The sequence below is a fragment of the Hippopotamus amphibius genome, chromosome 12, assembly GCF_030028045.1.
Source record: "Hippopotamus amphibius kiboko isolate mHipAmp2 chromosome 12, mHipAmp2.hap2, whole genome shotgun sequence".
In the NCBI taxonomy this organism is placed as follows: domain Eukaryota; kingdom Metazoa; phylum Chordata; class Mammalia; order Artiodactyla; family Hippopotamidae; genus Hippopotamus; species Hippopotamus amphibius.
The window spans coordinates 79,254,777-79,275,800 of NC_080197.1; the positions used below are offsets into that span (position 1 = coordinate 79,254,777).

At 36.1% G+C, this 21,024-nt stretch overlaps 1 protein-coding gene across 8 annotated transcripts in view; it reads right to left on the reverse strand.

The window, feature by feature from the left end:
* KDM5A (lysine demethylase 5A) overlaps window positions 1-21,024 on the reverse strand; it is an 87,352-nt gene that overhangs the window by 61,488 nt on the left and 4,840 nt on the right. For 7 of the 8 annotated variants that reach the window (XR_009048531.1, XR_009048529.1, XR_009048530.1 and 4 more), the window contains exons 4-10: window positions 11,883-12,053; window positions 9,788-9,922; window positions 4,865-4,970; window positions 3,606-3,697; window positions 2,841-2,999; window positions 1,604-1,723; window positions 751-909 (exon numbers count right to left, since the gene is read on the reverse strand). Coding sequence is in view for 4 of the 8 variants with exons in the window: in XM_057703620.1 (XP_057559603.1) it covers window positions 751-909; window positions 1,604-1,723; window positions 2,841-2,999; window positions 3,606-3,697; window positions 4,865-4,970; window positions 9,788-9,922; window positions 11,883-12,053 (942 nt within the window). In the remaining 4 variants the exon portion in view is untranslated. The remainder of the gene's footprint in view (window positions 1-750; window positions 910-1,603; window positions 1,724-2,840; window positions 3,000-3,605; window positions 3,698-4,864; window positions 4,971-9,787; window positions 9,923-11,882; window positions 12,054-21,024) is intronic. The other variant, XM_057703619.1, reaches the window with a different exon arrangement.

Genomic DNA, 21,024 nt, shown 5'->3' on the forward strand with positions numbered 1-21,024 from the left:
TCAACCTCCAGACTAAAATTTTTAAAAAGCAAGATTCAATCATATGCTGCCTACAAGAGACACACACCAGACTCCAAAATAAAACAGCTTCAAAGCAAAAGAATGGAAAAGATATACCATGCCAATGGTACCCCTAAGAGACCTAGAGTGGCCATGCTTTTAATTGTATATCCTTCTCCACTATGTAAGTTTTTTGTTTTTTACCATGTGTAACTGTTTTTAATAAGAGATAAAATTCTCAATTACTGCCAGTTATAAAGGGAAAGAAAACATGACAAGGACCAAAGTAAAGAGAAAAAGAAATAAATGATCACCTTAATTCAGCTTTACACATAGAGGTCATCTCTTATGTGATAGTACTTCATTATCTGTTACAGTTTAAATGCATATTTGAAAACCTACCTGCCCAGGTGTTGAAGGAAACTTAATTGTGGACCTACCAGTGAAATTTTTTTTTTTTAAATCTTATGTCACTTTCTAGATTTCCAAACAGAAAGAGCTAGGCAAAACCTTTTAACTAGAGTTAAAGTTTTAAACTAATTAAACTGGCTTTAAAATGCAAAGTTAAATAATATTTAAAGGTACTTTGAATTTATTATTTTAAAACTAAAGATTATTTTTATGTCCAAATCTATATATTTAATATTTTAAATGAATGTGTTCCCTTAAGATTAAAGAAATGCAGTTTTCTACTACACAAAGGTTGAATCAGCTTCGCGATAAGAAATCTGGATACTATGTGTTCTGCACCTCTTCTTCAGGCAGCATCTTTCTCCGACCATCCTTTACAGGAAATCCACTTCCAAAGTCTTTTGAGGAGATGTCAGCTCCATACTCTACAATAACATCTTCTTCAATGCTGCTCACCAGCCGCCAGAATTCCTTCTCTACTAGTTCTGTAGGAACCATCTACACAGGGAGAACAAAGATTACTGATTATGAACTCTCTATAACCATAACCCACTATAACACAATTCACAGGTCAAGTGAACAAAAGCCCATGAAAAAACAGAAAACCTTCTCAGTTCCCAGAGCTGAAAAGACTGCAGTTCCACTAGCTTTTCTGACTGAGGGAAAAGCTAAAGACAACTTGGATGTTCAGAAAAACATACAGAACTTGAACTGTCTTCTTCTGCAAGCTGCTTTCCAACTAAGAAGAATAAAGATGACCCAGGACATAATAAAGAAAAAAAAGGAAATACAAAAATCAAGGCTGATTTTTAATAGCTTTGGCAAATTACTTTGACAGGGATTTTTTAAAGCCCAAGATCCCCAGGAAAAGAAGCAAAACCTCATACCACAAATAACTAAACAAAAGCAGCAACTGCCACATGCTTCATTCTTGTCTGTAAAGGACTGCGCTCACAGAGGGCTAACAAACAAGTGAAAGAAATCAATTTCCCAACAGGTGAGTGCACAATGCCACAGGAGAGTGAAAGAAACAGAAACAGATCCCAGGCCTCTAATCTTCAGATTTGGTATTTTATCAATCTTTTTTATGCTGTCTAAAAATAATGAAAGTTTTTAAAAAGCAAAGCAAAAGCTTTGGACTCAGATAAACCTTTCATACCTCCCCAAAGTGACCTAAAAGACAGATACTCACATGGACTGGCATATTAAAATAGTCAGACTTAAAATTATCTGCCATCTCGCCAAAGCTCTGAAGTGTATACTCTCGTACAGCTTGTTCAAATCCAAAGGCTTCTCTAGGTTTATTACATTCCTGGGAAGAAAACAATATCTAAGATTAACTTGCTGAAACCGAACTGAAGAAAGTATTAAGGCTCTCAGGTACTACCTTCTTTGATCATTTCCCTAGGTGAAGCAAATCCAGTAAACTCTAGACCTCAAAACAAGTATTAATTACTTTCAATTTGGAATCAGGAAATAATGTTCTAAAACCTCAACTGCATCTTCACACCTTCCAGTAGGAAGGTGGTAAGGAGACAGCTTTAGGCTTTGGAGTTGGCATTAAGCTCTGGCACCAAGACAAACACCTGGAGGACTATCAACCTGGAATCAAGCCCAGGGATGTCTAACATCCTCAGTGGAAAAAATAAATGTTCATGGAGGGAGGAAAGGGAAGGGACAACTGGATATTCACTGGGTTGCTAGGATATCTAGCTAAAAAAATGATTTTTTTGTTCACACTATCAATCACCATGACCAATTTCTTAACACAAATACTGACTTAGAATAGATCTGCTACTGAATCATCTAACCTTGAGAATAATAAAAAATAATTCAAAGACCATCAATATACATTTTTGAATACATCTAGATATATACACAGCCAATTCTTTCCCTTCAACATCTTATCACAACATTTTGTTAAAATAAGTAAACAGACCAGGCATTTCACGACAATGACATCATTATAATCTTTCAATAATAATTTAGTACAACTAAGTCAAAATTTAAACAAGTTTACAGATACCACCAGTTTACCTGGTAGCATGAAAACTAGATACACAAATCCTAAGTTCTAGAGCTTCATGTCTGATTTTTACTTTTTTAATTAAAAAAGAAAAAACAAATAACCTACAAACTTTCTTCACTTTTATTGTTTTCCAGGAACATGAATATTCTGAGCAAAAGTCTCATTCATCTGCAGCAACAAATAGAATTATCTAATCAACAGTCAGAAAAAGACCCTTTAGAAAACAAAATCGCCACAATAGAATTGTTACATCTCCAGTCACTATCACTCTTCAAAAATCCTGGAGATTTCAAACACTGAAGAACAAAGAGAGAGAAGAAGCTTCACGGGATGTGTCTACTGTACATGTGTATTATTCTCAATTTATTCTCAATTTAAAAAGGTAAGGTTAGGCTTCTACCTCAGCGACACATTTAGGACACCTCCAGTCTCCTTTGGGCACATCAGGTAGTGGGGGAATTAGACAAAATGTATGATAGCTGTCATCACATCCATCACACAACAGCAATTTATCTTCATTATTTCCCCGACCACAAAACATACAAACATAGAGATCAACCTGTTAAAAAACAAAATAAAACAAAATACAAGTTTATTTTCTGTAATAAGTAAATTAAATTTTTACCAGGAACACCTTAATTGAAACAAAGAAAACAATGTACACTAAAAAGTAAACATAACTTAAATCCTGAATATTTATTTTAAATAACTGCATTTAAACAGCTTTGCATAAAACTTGCTGAGTTTCCTCAGAGCTTCTACAAGCAAATTAATAAAAGCATACCAAGGTATTAGAATAAAGGAAGACTACACATCTAGGGTACCTGACAGTCAATTTTTATAAATAAAATACACCACGGCACCCTTCCCATACACTCTATTGGTAGAGGACTGAATACCAAGTACTAGTACAGCTAAGGATTTACAGATTCACTTCATCCTCTCGCTCAGTCACTTACAAGTATAAAACTCAGGGAACAGTCTGTGTATATGGGACAAAACAAGGTTAGTATTATATAAACCAAAGCTGCAACTTCAGATGTACCATCAAGTCTTATACCTAAATGAACTAACTAGACGACATACCAAGATATAGCAAGGTAAAAAGTGCAAAACTAAAATAAAAATAAATCCTTTCCCTCCTGACACATCTCAGAACACTTACAAAGTTAACAGAGAGAGTTCCTTTCCGTTGTCTCATTTGCATGTTAAATGCGTCTGACCTGTTGGTAACTTTTCGTCTTCGGGAGACCTCATCTTGAAATAAAAATAGTTATATAATAATAGCAAAAACTAATGTTGAGAGAGTACCATGGACCAGACACTATTTTAAATTATTTAAATTAGTTAAAATCTCACAACACTATGAGGTAGATAAACTATTATCCCCCACTGAAGATAAAGAATTTGAAGCACAGAGAAGTTAGATAACTTGCCCAAAATCACATAGCCAGTCAGCGGCAGACTTGGGATTCTAGTCCAGGCAATCAAGCTCCAGAGAGCTTAACTACTAACTCTATATTGCCCATATATAGCTTTTATCAGGGACTAATTGAGACTAGCTTTAAGATCACTGCCAGCCAATACAATTACAAACATAAAAGAGATAAGTACTTAATTTTTAAAAGAGTAATAGTAAACATTACAATGTATCCAGTAAGTCCTATCACACTGAATGTTTTGAGAGTGATGGAAGAATATGATCTGATCATCCAGAGTTCAGTCCACAATCTGTATCACAACTTAGTCATATCATAAAATGCACAGTAATCAATATGACTTGTTAGAGCATTTCATTAAATTCTTCTACACTAAAAACACATTCCACACAATCTTTGTTAAACTGAGTTTTAAAACTGACGTGCACAAAGAACAGTGCAACAATCTCTGCATTAGCGATTTTACTCACAAACGTTTCTAACGCTAAACTGAGAGTACTAGGCATTCTTCAAGCAGGTTACTTAAATGAAGTGTCATACCAAGGCAATTAAAGAAAAATGTCAAAATTATAGTCGGAATCTAAATCAATAGCTCTCCCCAGTATATTCTGATACTAAAGGTCGGAGAGAATCCTCTATTTCTCTTTAAATTTAAAAATAATTAACATTTTAGATCACCAGGTGAGAACCATTAATTTCGCCATTCTCTTATAAACTAGCCTTTAGAAATTACAATTTCTGTGTCACGTATTAGACATGGAGGAGGAAATTTTCTCTCTCCCGAAATACTATAAAAATTCAACATACCATGGCTCTTCACACCTTAAGATTATCTGCCATTAAAAAGGTGATTATTCTAGAAACTATGTTGCAAGTTTACAATTAAGAAAATCTCAAGGCAGATTACAATTCAAGTATTATTTGAATCTTGTTATAACCATATTGTTGTACCTTATTTCTTTTCATGACCAAAGAACAGATTTACCTTCCTTATCTTTTACTCCCATTGCCAAGCCCACAACCTTAGGCCCAGCCCCAAAAATCCGAAGTTTCTTCAGTTCCGTGTTTCTATTCACTTCTCCAGATTCTGACTAAAAAAAAAAAATAAAACTCACATTAGTCTAATTACTATGATTCATAAATTTATTTTCCTACCCAGGAAAAGTTTCAAGATTCAATTCAAAATGAAGGAAAATTTTATTTTAATTTTTCTCTCTAAATCCATTTGCTGCCTCATTGCTGAGCAGTCACCAAACCACTCTGCAACACCCAGATTCCTTTCGGCAAAAGAAAATCCACCCTTCATAAAAGCGTAGTTGTCAACTAGGTTCTGACCAGAGAGAGACACTACTGGTATAATTACTGGTATAACAGTGATAGTAACTTGATAGAAACGCCCACTTCTAACTTGCTAATGGACACCCATCTTTAGGGCAATCAAGCCCATCCCAGGAGATGAATAATGACTGTCCTAAGTCAATCACGCCAATGCCACTTCTCTTTGTTGGTGATGACCTAGCTAGGGGTGGGAATGCTATCGTGGTCTAGCCAGTGAGACGTAAGGAAGGTCTACTGGAAATCTCTAGGAAAGATCTTCTTCATCTAATAAAAAAGGAAGCATCTCACAGAGTAGGCCTTTTTGCCCCAACTTCCTTCCCCACTGCTAGGACACTCAGTCTGGTGAAAGCACAGTGCTGGACTTTGCAGCAGCCACAATGTAATTAAGAGGGGATATATATATCACCCATTCACTGAAGAATGCCAGGCAGGAAGATGGAAAGAGCCTGGGCCCTTGATGACAATATGAAGTTGCTATACCAATCCTAGAACTAGTTATCTCTGAAAACCTAATGTGGAAAACGTGTCCGTATGTGAAAAACGTGTTGCCAATGTTTAAGCTGTCATTTGGCATTCTAGTACTTGAGAATTAGAGCATCCTGACAGATATCAGTGTTACATCTTGAGTTTAAATAATCTCCAAAGGTAGGTTAATAACCAAAAATTACTTAAAATATACTTAGTCAATAGGAATAAAAATAAACCAGGATAAAATACAGACTATTTTAAAAAGTCTATGGGTACATAACATCTGACAGACACAGGCAGCCTGGACTACTAAAGATCATATAAGAATCAAACCATCCAAAATGACATCTCAAAATTTATCTTTAAACTCTGGTACATGGATTTGGTTATACTACTTAACCTCTACAGTTAGTCCAATGAAAAACATTAACACTACACATTCTTCACCACTATTAAAGCAAAGTACATAATAATAAAAGTTAACATATGAGTATGTAGTATGTGCCATATCAAAGTATGTTAATCAATTAATCCTCACAACAACCTTTTCAGACAGACAATAAGGTCCCCAAAAGTGGAAATAATATAGCTACATTCTCTGATCTTATTGGAATAAACCTAGAAATAACATCAAAAATCAAAAGGCCCTTCTTCCTGGAATTTTTTCTCTCTCTCTATATATATATATCACATATACTATATGTCAGAATCTCTGGAACAAAGGAAAGAAGTAATCAGAGCAATTTTGTAGTCTTCAACACAGCAATCAAAAAACAAAAAAGCAGGAACAAATGAATTAAGTTCCCAACTTAAAATGCTAAGAAAACAATTACAACATAAACCAAAAGAACCTTGTGATGCTGGATTAGAACTAAAATTATCAGTATAAGCTGAAAATATGAAGTCACAATTTTTTAAAATTGATTTCCCAGCCCTGACCATCAGACGGGACTACAAGTAATGGTATCCCAGCAGGAACAAGCATACCTTGTGCTCAAATCTTGGTTTCTAAATACCATTTCCCACTAAAATGAACAAGGATTCCTTGGAGAAATGGCTGATCACAGGTCTAAGTCAGACCAAGAAGACAATGGGCCTCTTTGCACTAGAAAGTATGTGCTCAAAAACTGATAGAGACATGTTAAAAGAACATATGAACCTCTTGAAAGGGCTCCCATTAGCCAATTTGGAACAATTCGATTATCAAAAAGGAATAAAAAGTAGTAACAGGTTATACAATACTTATCAAAAAACAGTCATGCTCTATAGTAAGACTAAAAAGGAGGGGGGTCAGTCATGGTTCCACAGGTATATACACATTCATCAAAATTCATCGAACTGTACATTTAAGGTATACACATTTTACTGTATGAAAAATAATCAAGTATGGGAGAAGAGTTCTTTAAAGAAAAATGCTAACTAATAAGTGTAGAAGAAATGACAGAACCAGAGAATCACCTAGTTTGCAACCACCAACATAATTAACTGAGGCAACAATCATCAATGAATGTTAAAACTGTTGGGTAAAACATAAATGGAAAGCAGGTTATTCCCACAGGCTTACAGTTTACTCTGATTACTCTTATTACAAGGAGAACAGTACGTATTTATAATGAAGAAATTCTGGCTCAAACTTAGTGTCACCAAAAATGGGACATATTGGTATTCTAATGTATGAATTTGTTAAGGGTTTGGTCATTCTTGATAATAAATAAACTGCAATCTCAGCTTTCCAGGAACTCATTCTAGTGAGGTCACAGATGAAAAAACAATTAAAGCAGAGTATAGCAAGTGATGTGATAGAGACAGGAAAGTGGAGTAGAGTAACTTTCTTATCTTCTGTTTCTTGTTTAGGAGAATATTCGACAGCTGTGCTTGTCATTGTCAACAAGCTAGAAAATATTTAAAAAAAAAAACAGATTTAGAAAAGGTGATAATGTCTGAGACGTACTGAGTTTAGCTGTGCTGTGGCCACCAAGGCATACACATACACACATGCACTCATGACCCCTGGTAAACAGGGAAGAAGCATGGATTTCATGACCTATTTAGGAGTCCTGAGAGATAGGTAGTAACTGAAATCCCAGGGTGGAAGAGAGAGCCAGGGAGAGTGAAGATAGAAGAGGACTGAAAACTACTATGTAAAGGGCAGAGAGAAGAGATAACAAAGATTACCGAGGAGTGGTCAGAGTGACGAGAGAAACTGGGAAGAGGTGTCACAGAAGCCAAAGAAAAATCAAATTTCAAGGAGAAGAAATGTATACATGATCAGAGATGAAGTAGGATAAGAAAGGCAAAAGGGTCCTCAGCATTAGACAATTATTAACTCAGTGGTAACCTGAATAGTGTAATTTCAATGAAATTACTTAGCTCCAAGTCAGATTACAGAGTATAAAAACTAAACAGATAATGAAGAAACTGAGGAAATATAAATTATTTTCAAGAAACTTCTTCATGAAAAGAGGCAAGGAGTAAGGAACCATCTAGGAAGAGGGCTTTTCTGTTTTTAAAGCTAGAAAGCATGGGAGCAGAAGGATTACCCTTGCAGAAAAAGGTACACTTTGCCCACAGAGATAGGTAGAGATTAAGAATGAACACCAAGTAGCTCTGTGTATGGAGCAAGAGGTTGAAGTTCTACCAGAAAGCCTTTATTTTCTTTCTGAAATAGAAGACTAGGAATGAGGCAGACTGGCAATAATAATTAAGGACAAATGTAAGTTGAAGAAATTCTTAATTGCAAATCCTCATATGGTTCTAGTTTTTACCTAATAACCACCAATCTGACTATAGCAACAATTACTAAAATGGGTAAAAGCATTTTGTGTAGTCCCAATTCTAATAAATTAAAGGCAATCAGAAATAAGGCAGGATTTTTTTCATCATTTCAGAAGGAACATCAAGAGAGACTTCATCACAAGCTGGCAACTGATTTAATGGGCCCACTTGAGGCAACTCTTCAAAGCTGAGTCACCGTGTCAAAGAGACTAGTCTTCAAATATTTCAGGTCTTAAAAGAGAATCTTCACTACATACCCAAAGATGATCAGAACTTCTGAGATCAACCATGGTAACAAAATCACTTAAAGACTAAACTAGAATTTACTAATTTAAAACAGAGCTATCACTTTCCAAAGAATTTCCACTAAATTCACATTCCCCATTCAAGACACCTACCTTTCTGCTATCAAAGTACCTAAGAAGTTAAATTATTAACCAGGAGGTTATTTAGTGTGCATAAACTGAGACCAAGGAGAGTAGACACGCACAAAAGAGACATATCTCCTGAGCTCTAGAAAAGCAAGATTAAGTATCATTAGCCTGCCTCTCCAGGACTCCTCACAACCCAAGATCCAGTATCTCTTAATAGTAAACCCACTATTAACAATGTGAACCCATTATTAACAATGTGAACCACTGCCACCCTTAAAAGTGTTTAGGACCCAGTTAAGTTGCCATTCCAGTCCACCCATGTGTTAATTTAAATGGGCCATATCTCAGAGTTCTAAGGGCACCTCACTCTCCCAGCCTACAAACTTGTCTTTACCAAAACCCTTTAGAAACACAACTTCGAGGACCACAAAGAAATAGGAATAGGAAAATGGAGGAGGGGAAGAGGGGGCAGACAAAAAGAAATTAGGCCATTTTTCTTCTGATGCACTCATTAGGCTTTAAAATTATTCTAGCTCACAAGAACACTATAGAAATTACATAGGAATGGTTCAGAGACAAAGAAACATACTCTGGTTTTTAAAGGAATGATGAGTGAAAAATAAAACCACTCTTTCCTACTCTTCTCACTTGTATTAACCATGAAAATAAAATGTACGACAATTCATCAGCATGTCTATGAAATTGGCCCTACAGTATCCAGAGTCACTCTGATTTGCTCTCCCTGTCAAAGCTGTTCAAAATTAACGAAGAACTCTCTAACTCAAATCAGACTGAAGTTTACAATTTCTTCCTCATTCATCTCAAAGGTGAATGAAAAATATGTCTCCAAGTTTCAAAGAACAACAGTACGTGAATGACCTCCCAGAACCAAATGTTCTGCATAGTCAACACACTAGAAATTCCTGTCAAAAGTGGCCTGTGGAAATTGATACCTGAGACTTGACACGTCTTGTTCTCTTCGGCAGAATGTTCATTCTTGTGCCCGGTTCTGGGGAAGTTTGGACATCAGTGCCAAGAACCTCAGGCTCCACTTTTTCCTTAAGATCTAAATTAGGCATTTGTACACCCTAAAGAATCAAGAGCACAGGAAGAGGGCAGATTCACTGATAAGAAATCAGATTTGAGAATCAGGAGAAAAATAATAAATTTCTAATAAATCCCTAAAACTACATGAAACTAGATGACAATTCTCCCACCAAACTGATTTACAGATTTAAGACCATCCCTATAAAAATCCTAGCAGAGTTTTGTTGTAAAAATTGAGAAGGATCCTAAAATTTATGTGGAAATGCAAACTGTTTGGAAATTTTGAAAAAAGAACCAAGCTGGAGGACTTACACTACCAGATACCTAAACTTACTATAAAGTGATGGTACTCAAGACAGCATAGTATTGGTCTTAGGGTAAAACATACAGATCAAAGAACAAAACAGACTAGAAATAAACCCACATATTTGTAGTCAACTGATTTTCAACAAAGGTGCCAAGGTAAACCACCTTGGTAAGGCAAATGGGAAAAGGGCAGTTTTTTAAACAAATGGTGCTGAAACAATTGGATATTCCTATACCCCTTCCCCGCTGTGCCCAAAACGAACCTATACCTTTACCTCAGACTATACACAAAAAAATAACTCAAAGTGGGTCACAGACCTAAACATAATAGCTAAAACTATAAACCTTCTAGTTGAAAACAAACACATTGGCCTTGGGTTAAGAAAACATTTCTTAGATATAACAGAAGTACAATCCATAAAAGGGGGAGCAATTGATAAATTACTCCTCAAATAGACACCATTATAAAAATGAAAAGACCAACCACAGACCAGAAGAAAATATTTATAAAATCATATATCTGATAAAGGATTTACATCCAGAATATTTAGCAAAATCTTAAAACAAGATGACAAACGACCCAATAAAAAAAGATTTGAGCAGACAGTTAATCGAGAAAGATATACAAATGGCTAATATGCACATGAAAAGATGCACAACACCATTGGTCATTAGGGAAATAAAATTAAAACCACAATGAGATACCACTACACACCCACTAGAATGGCTATAAGCAAAAAAACTGACAATACCAAGTGTTGGCAAAGATGTGGAGAAACTGGAAGCCTCTACATTACTGGTGGGAATGTAAAATGGTTCAGCCACTTTGGAAAACAGTTTGGCAGTTTCTTAAAAAGTTAAACATAAACTTACCGCATAACCCAGCAATTCCACTCCTAGGTATCTACCCAAGAGAAATGAAAACATATGTCCACACAAAGACTAGTACATGAATATTCATAGCATTATTTATAATAGCCATAAACTGGAAACAATCCAAATGTCCATCAACTGATAAATGAATAAACAAATGTGGCATGTCCATACAATAGAATATTATTCAGCCATAAAAAGGAATGAAGTACTAATACTAAAACACAGATGAACCTTAAAAACATTAGGCTAAGTGAAAAGAAGCCATACACAAAATTATACTGTATGATTCCCTCTATGCGAAATTTCTAGAAAAGGCAAAACTAAAGAGGCAGAAAGCAGATCAGAGTTGTCCAGGTTTGAGGGCAGAAGCAAAAACCAACTTCAAAAAAACACAAAGGAATTTTTTGGGCTGATGGAAGTGTTCTAAAACTGGACAGTGTTGATAGCTGCATGAATGTATAATTCACTAAAGCTTATTAACCATGTACCTACAATGGGTGAATTCTGTAGTATGTAAATTATACCTCAATAAAGCTGTTAAAAACAAAATACATGAAACCAAGGAGAGGAATTTTTTGAAAAGTTTAAGCCTTGCATAAACTTAAATTTTAAATAAATAAAAAAACATTCTTCATTCCCATTAGCCTTTATATTGTAAACCACCAAAAGTAGCTGTGATTTTTAAACTTTACTTTGCTCCCCCAAATTTCGGTACCTGAAGAAATCATAGCCAACTGCTAACTTGTTATGGTAAACAGTCTAAAGTTTATATTTGTCAGACTGGATTTATCCACTCCTAAGAAAAGTGATGCATCTCACCATAAGGCTGACACCAGATTGGAAAAGCTCATATGGGTAGAGAATTCTTTCATAATGTGACTTCAAAAGAGACCCAGTTCCTTTTCCTGGCAGATATCCCAAGCGGCTACCCACTTTAGACCATTTCTTCTCTTTGGTGACCATTTCAAAACCACCTTTGCTGGCAACAATCTGAAAAGAAAGTAAAAATCATTTAGGGAAAGAGATTCATGTATTTTGACTCTACATCTTGTATGCTAAATGGAAAACTTACTCTGAACCTAGATTTTAAATTTCTTTTCAAGAAATACGTGACAAAATTGCAACTCATCAACATTTAAAGTATGGAATAGAGACAATGATTTTTGGAAATTTTAAATTCTATTATTGGTTACTATGGCTACCTTCAATGAACCAAACATTCAAAAACATTTACGGAATTTATGCTTTGCATATTAAGCACCCTGAAAAAACTAAACACATATATGTACTCTATATGCATAGGGAGCTCTAAATATAAATAAAAATTAAAAAGAGACCAAGTATAGACATAAGAATGTTATATAATATAAATATAAACCCTGATACTAGAAAATATAGCAACTAACTGACAGAACTTAACAAAAATGTCAAGCAAACAGTGGATTCAGAGGATATTCTGAAAAAGAGGCTATAATTTTTCAAAAAGAGAAAAGTTTTACATAGAATATTATAAAGAAATGATGGGGAAAGATTAAATTGCAGTAGATGTACTAGAATATAGCACAGAACGTGTTAAGGTAGGAAGTAATGGGATAAATTGGCCAATTTTTGCTGAATGCTCACACCAAACCAGGCACAGTACAGAAGAGACATGTACCAAGGCCCCCATCTTCCAGAATCTGATACTGTACATCTCACACTTTTAAAACAAAGGCAGTTTTCAGTTTCACTGATGACAGCATAAAGAAGACTGCGATGAAGTTATCTGAATTCAAAAAAATTTTCCTCTGAGTGCACTACTGTACTATCATATTCTACTATATCAAAAAGTTAAGAGAAATGTTAAACAGAATTACCATGTGATCCAGCAATTCCACCTCTAGGAAGATACTCAAAAGAACTGAAAGCAGGCATTCAAACAGTACTTGCCAGTGTTCACAGGAGCATTATTCACAATAGCCAAAAGGTAGAAACAACCCAGATACCCATCAAGAGATGAACAGATAAACAATATGTGGTAAAGGCATGCATGAAGTATTACTCAGCCTTGAAAAGGAATGAAACTCTGATATATGTGACAACACAGATGAACCTTGAAAATACTATGCTAAGTGAAATAACACAAACACAAAAAGATGAATATTGTATGATCCCATTTAAATGAGATAACCTAGTATAAGCAAATTCATAGAAAGTATGAAAGAGGTTTTACCAGGTGCTAGAGGGAGGGGAAAGTTCTAAAAATGGGTAGTAGCAATGGTTGTACAACACTCTGAAAATACGTAATGCCATAAAATTATACACTTAAAAACAGTAAAAGTTATGTTATGTATATTTTAACACAATTTTTTTTCTTAAAGGCTAAGGCCATAGACTCTGGAGCCAGATTGCCAGAGTTCAAATCCCAGCCCTGCTAACTCAATAGCTGTACAACCTAGGGTAAGTTACATAATTTGCATAAGTAAGTAAAGGACACATTTTCTACTCTTGTGCTTAGGATTTTATTACAGCAAAGATGAAACTACAGCCAAAGCAAAATTCTCCTCTAGTGAAGCACGTGAAAGCCTGGTAACACAGAAGTTCATATGCACAAGAGAGGAACCCACCTCCAATTCTTTAGCTCTTCTTATCACACCCTCAGAGAAGCTCCCTCTGTTAATAAGAGCCAACCAGGGGAAAATTACGTAAAGGAAAAAGTTAGTTTTTCATATTTTGTAGTGTAGAGGAAGACACATTAAGGCTGGTTTGGATAGAGAGCTGTCTGGAAGCAAATGGATGAGTGAGAATGCCTTTCATTTACAACTTTCCAGGGTTTCTATTCTGTCAGCTACTGTTCTGGGTGCTGGAGATAACAGCTGTGAATAAAATAAAGATCTCTGCCCTGCTGGAGCTTATATCCTAGTGAGAGACTAAACATAACATGTCAATTTTAAAGTGACAAATCCTGTGGAAAGAATTCAAGAGTGGTTTAAAACCCTCCCAGGTAGGAGGATGAGGGTAAACTGAAGCATCAGTCACAAAAAGCCTCGTTATAAATGTGAAATCTGGGCTTCCTAGGTGGCTCAGTGGTTAGGAATCTGCCTGACAATGCAGAGGTCACGGGTTTGATCCCAGCTCCAGGAAGATCCCACATGCCACGGAGCAACTAAGCCCATGTGCCAAAAAAAAAAAAAAAAAAAATGTGAAATCTGGGCAAAGACTTGGAGGTGAAGCAGCTACCCAAGCAGACATACAGGGAACAGCCAGAGTAAAGGCCCCCCATGAGAAGCCAGCCTAGCGTACTGAGGAACAGTAGGGAAACCAGTGTGGAGACGCAGTAAAACAGAGGAAACAGAAGGCCTTTCCGTCATCTGTATTTCCCAACACGATGACCACCGTTACATAACAATCTGCTTCCATCAGTAACAATACAGCTGCGTGGATCCACTCAAACTTCCCACCCAGCTCTGACGATTTCTGCATGCAGCTGTGACAATGACAGCAGCATAATCAGGGGATGACCAAGAATAAGACAAAAATAACTCACAAGGAAATCAAAGCCATGACTTTGGCTTCATGTTCACAATACTCTAACAATCTAACCGGGCCTAATGCTATAAAAACACACAGAACCTTAACACTTGCTTTTCTTCAGCTGAGAGATTCACGGATTACCATGCATGATTTCAAAATATAAAAACCATTTACTCCAAACACTTGCCATGCAATATATCACACCACTGTCATTAGAAAAACATCACATGACCCATGCCCTATAGAGAGATACACGGCATGCACTTAAACTGAGCACAATGAAGACAAGCCCTTAATCAAAACTTAACAAAAGAGGAATGTCACTCAAGGCCAAAATTTCAGTCCAATGAAAAACTAAATCCAGTAAGCAAGACACAATTTTAACAGACAAAAAAGCAGTCTAAAGAACAGCAGCAGACTTCCACTTAAAAGCTCCCTCTCAAAGCTCCACTAAAAAGTAAAGGGACAAAAAGGCATACTCCCAAGAAGACAAAAAGACCAAGAGGAAAGCAAATGTAGGAATGATAATCTAGCAAGCAAAAACAAAAAACAAACAAAAAAGTCCTAAGCACTTGCAACAGAAGAAAGCCAAAGAGAAACATTCACAACATAGAACCTGGAAAGGCTTAAGAAATGGAAGCAGCAGTACCTTTAATATTAAATGTAAAAAAAAAACAGTGTTGACTGAAAACCTGTATGAAAGCAATCAAATCTCTCCCAGTCAGCAAAGCCACCCCTCTCCAACCCCAGCAGAAGACTGGAGATCACTCTCAGGAGACTTTGGAAAGAAGGGACTCTAAGCTAAGAAAGAAAGAGATAAGTAAACTAAAGGGTCAGTCTAACAGTCTCACATCCAGAAGAAGAAACTGTCAAAGAATTAATACAAGAAAAGTTACTAGAACTCAAAGATGTGAGTTCAGATTAGAAAGGTTATCAAGTGCAATAAACATATTCAATGAAAATTAACAAATACCAGTGGGTAGCACTGTGAAATCTCAAAGCACTGGGAATAAAGATTAGACTCTGTCTTCAAGAAAAGTCACATACAAAGGAACAAAAATTAACACAGCATCATTCTCAACAGCAACACTAGAAGCTATAAGACTATGGAGTAAAGCCTTCAGAATACAATTATGAAGTAAAATGATGTGCAGTTCAGACTTCTAAACCCACCAAACTACCAATGAAGTTTAAAAGTAGAACATTTTTAGACAAGCAAAAAAATTTACGTTCCATTTACCTTGTTGCTCATCAAACTAGCAGAAGAAATGTTTTATCAAAATAGGAGTTAACCAAGTAATAGGAAGACTTAAAACATGGAGAAAGTTTTAATAGTGAAAAATAATTCTTTCAATATTATCCCAGGACTTCCTAGGTGGCGCAGTGAGTGGAAGTCCGCCTGCCAATGCAGGGGACATGGGTTCGAGCCCTACCTCAGGAAGATGCCTCATGCCGCGGAGCAACTAAGCCCGTGTGCCATAACTATTGAGCCCATGTGCCGCAACTACTGAAGCCCACACGCCTAGAGCCCGTGCTCTGCAACAGGAGGGGCCACTGCAATGAGAAGCCCATGCACCACAACGAAGAGTAGCCTCTGCCTGCTGCAACTAGAGAAAGCCCGTGTGCAGCAACGAAGACCCAACACAGCCAATAAAATTAATAATAAATAAATATTTATTTATTTATTTAAAAAAATATATTATCCCAGAATGATAATACTGAAAGAAGTTCTATGCTGACAGCTGACCTTAAAAAAACAACTAGTCTGGATTGGAGCAGGAAAGAGAACTCCAGAGGAATGGCTCCAAGAAAGAAATGAAACTGACTGATCTTCTGATGGGTTAAAGTGTACTGAGAAATTTATACTTCTGGAAAATTTGAAAATAAATCTGATAGTTACAAAGAAAACTTACAAAATAAAAAAAAAGACAAGGGGACTATTAACTGCAAGGAAAAGAAAAATTGGTACAAGGAAACATAATCATAGCACACTGTTAGGCACAGATACAAATAAATTTGTATTTACACAGTCACAGCAATAATTTTTGATTAATAAAAAATTGACCTAACTATACTATAAGGGAATAGGGAACCTGAAGTACATAAGAATTTAATTTTTATGCCTATTGCCCATCTCTTATAGTGGAAAATCAGTACGTATATGATATTTAACACTTAAAAATGAAGAAACAGCATAATAAGCATGTTATTTGGAAACATGGAGATCAAAATCAAAAACAGCTAAAAGCATTGAAAGAGATAAGCTCTAAGGAGTGGTAATGGGAGTAGAGAGATGAAGAAGGGAGAATGCTGGTTTTTATTTTAAGCCTTATTTTTTTTTTAACATATTACTTTGACAAAAATTTCTTTTAAAAATGGCTAGAACAAATGTTTCTTGCTGCACTAATTATAAACAGTTATTGTTAATTTTAAAATTCCACTGAATTATAGACATTCCGGGTAACACTTTACTATCAGAAATAATAACCAGGGAGAAAGACAAAGGGACTTAATCAAAACAGGAAACAATCACATTGACAATTTAATGACTCAGGAGACTGAAAATCTGCTTCCCATTAAAAAGTAGTGGGAATCACAGAAAAGACAGCCTCTTCAACAAGTGGTGCTGGGAAAACTGGACAGCTACATGTAAAAGAATGAAATTAGAACACTCCCTAACACCATACACAAAAATAAACTCAAAATGGATTAAAGACCTACATGTAAAGTCAGACACTATAAAACTCCTAGAGAAAAAAACATAGGAAGAACAATCTTTGACATAAATCACAGCAAGATCTTTTTTGATCCACCTTCTAGAGTAATGGAAATAAAAACAAAAATAGACAAGTGGGGCCTGATGAAACTTAAAACCTTTTGCACAACAAAGGAAACTATAAACAAGACGAAAAAACAACCCTCAGAATGGGAGAAAATATTTGCAAATGAATCAACAAAGGATTAATCTCCAAAATATATAAACAGTTCATGCAGCTTAATATCAAAAAACAAACAACCCAATCAAAAAACAGGCAGAAGACCTAAACAGGCATTTCTCCAAAGAAGACATACGGATGGCCAAGAGGCACATGAAAAGCTGCTCAACATCACTAATTATTAGAGAAATGCAAATCTAAACTACAATGAGGTATCATATCACCTCACACTGGTTAGAATGGGCATCATCAGAAAATCTACAAACAGTAAATGCCAGAGAGGGTGTGGAGAAAAGGGAATGTTCTTGCACTGCTGGTGGGAATGTAAATTGATACAGCCACTATGGAGAACAGTATGGAGGTTCCTTGTAAAACTAAAAGCAGTGTTACCATATGACCCAGCAATCCCACTACTAGCATACACCCAGAGAACACCATAATTCAAAAAGACACATGCACTCCAACGTTCACTGCAGCGCTGTTTACAGCAGCCAGGACATGGAAGCAACCTAAATGTCCATCAACAGATGAATGGATAAAAAAGATATGGTACATATATATACAATGGGATATTACTCAGCTGTAAAAAGGAATGAAATTAGGAAATTTGTAGATACATGGATGGACCTAGAGACTGTCATGCTGAGTGAAGTGAGTCAGAAAGAGAAAAACAAATATCGTATATTAACACATATATGCGGACTATAGAAAAATGGTGCAAATCAACCGGTTTGCAAGGCAGAAATAGAGACACAGATGTAGAGAACAAACATATGGACACCAAGTGGGGAAAGCAGGGAGGGTTGGGGGGGAATGAATTGGGAGATTGGGATTGCCATATAGACATTACTAATAAGGGGGAAAATATCAAACTGTACACTTTAAATATATGCAGTTTATTGTACGTCAATTATTTCTCAATAAAAGTTCTTAAAAAGAAAAAAAGTAGTGGGAATCAAAGTGTGTCAAAATCACGTCTAAAATAACACAAATTCAAGAGATGCTCATCAACTGTGAGCCAAAAATAATCTGTTTTTTTCAAAGCAAAGGCATACCTAACAACCTAAATATATCAGAACTCTGAGTATTTTGTGCAGTTTTCAGCCTGAGCTTCCTGCTACCAAGTAAAACATCCTGCTCATGAGCCATTCACCCAGTGACAGAGAACAGGACAGTGGTCCCCTTTGGGGAGAAGTACTGTCTGGGAGGGAGAGGAAGCAGCCTGAGAGAGTGCTGTAAACGCTCAGTATCTTCATCTGGGTGGTGCTTACACGAGTGTACATACAGAAAGATCCACCCAGCTGGGCATTTAAGACGTGTGCATCCCACTCTACCTGAAACCTCAATGTAAAGAAAAAAGTTCATGTGGTGAGAAGCAGCAATCTCACTATGACATTTACTGAACAAAAGTATTATAAAGTATAAACAAAATAACTACAAATCAAAATGTCTGCCTTTCAGCTTTGAATTCAGATTTATAAGCTTCTCAAAGGTTATGGGAAAGAGATGTCCATGGGCACTGAAAGACGAGGACAATCAAACTTAACCTCTAATCACAACATATCTGCTAATCAAGACACACTTTATAAGCCGTAATCCCCCTCTGCACAGAAAGGAATTGGGTTTCTCAAGATGGAGTTAAACAGTCCAGATGACAAATGTCACACAAAATCATCAACAACTAGATATTCATATCAAGTTACTTCTAAAGTCTCTTCCTAATTTTGAAATGCTGTGACTCTGTAAAACCAAGAATGCAATCTACCATTAGCGTAACCTAATGTTTACTCCCCACCCCGCCACCGGCCATGTCACGTGGCTTCCAGAATCTTAGTTCCCCAACCAGGGATCAAACCTGTGACCCCTGCAGTGGAAGCAGAGTCTTAACCACTGGACTGCCAGGGAAGTCCCACCTCTTAATTGGAAAACTAATGATACAGGAATAGCTTCAATTTAATAGACTGTCTGCTTATATATTTATCCTAGCAAATTTCCTAGAGTATTTATAAAACTAAAACTAAGGTATGTGGCATGAGTTTTGGCTGAAGATTACCACAGCACTGTTGATGTTAATAATTAAATAATTTTTGAAAATATTTTTGTATTTTGCTTAAGCTACATAAATCAAACCAAACATATTTAGAACCTTAAATAGCATCACATAGTAAAAGTCAGTAGGTAAGTTTTCACGGAACAGAAATGTCAAAGAAGAGAATTCTTCGGAATTCCCTGGTGGTCCAGTGGTTAGGACTCTGCGCTTCGCTGTCGAGGGCCCAGGTTCAATCTCTGGTCAGGGAACTAAAATTCCACAAGCTGTGCAGTGTGGCCAAAGAAATAAAATATAAATAATAAACAAATAAATATTTTTAAAAAAGAGAGCGAATTCTTAAAACAACTTTTTTATCCTTATGGTTCCCTACAAGACAAAAACCTACCCCTCAAATTCACTTTAACTTGCCCTTTGGTATCACAGTTTTTCAATACAGCTGCATGAGATGATTTTCAGTCTTTAATTACTAATGTCATTACCTGACTGATAAAATAAGCCTAGCACTGTATTTTGGCATAAGACTATTACTTTCTAGAATGCCTAGTGCTATATAAAAGAAAAATTCTCAAATTCTGACCTGACATTAATTTTAAATGTATCATAAAAAATAATTTAAATATGATTATTCTCACTTTTTTTTCCTTGAAAGTGAAAGCTTCCAAAAGTGAGAATTTTTACTTCAAAATGCCCTATCAATCATAGGATATGAAAGGCCACAAAAATTAGCTGTTTTGCAAAATTCCTCAGATAATCAAGCTATCTTCATTTACAAATCAGAGCAGTCAACTTTTATTATTGTATTAACAAAACACACTGGGCTTCCTAGGTGGTGCAGTGGTTAAGAATCCGCCTGCCAATGCAGGGGACACAGGTTCGACCTCTGCTCCAGGAAGATCCCACATGCCACGGAGAAACTAAGCCCGTGAGCCACAACTATTGAGCCTGTGTGCCACACTACTGAAGCCCATGCACCTAGAGCCCGTGCTCCACAAGAGAAGCCACAGCAACGAGGAGCCCACACACCACAACAAAGAGTAGCCCCCACTCACAGCAACTAGAGAAAGCCAGTGTGCAGCAACAATGACCCAACACAGCCAATAAATAAATAAATAAATTTATTTAAAAAAACAAAAAACAACCCATGTTGTCATGGTAATCATTACAAACTCTGTTGCAAGTCAGTTTTTTTCTGCATCAGGGAAGCTAATGTTACAAAGGTAGTATTCATCCTACTGGGTAATGCTGCTCTCCGTTAACCACTAATTACAGGTATTAATACAACTGATATGTACCACACGAGAATGCTGAGGGACATGAATCTAATGTCCCTCATGAAATTAATACACCAAACTTTCAATTAATAAGTGTAAAAAAAAGATGACAAGCTCAATACAGGACATTATACATTCAATACAAGATATTATTAGTAGGCTAGTGTCATTTCTTTTGCATATTGTATAAA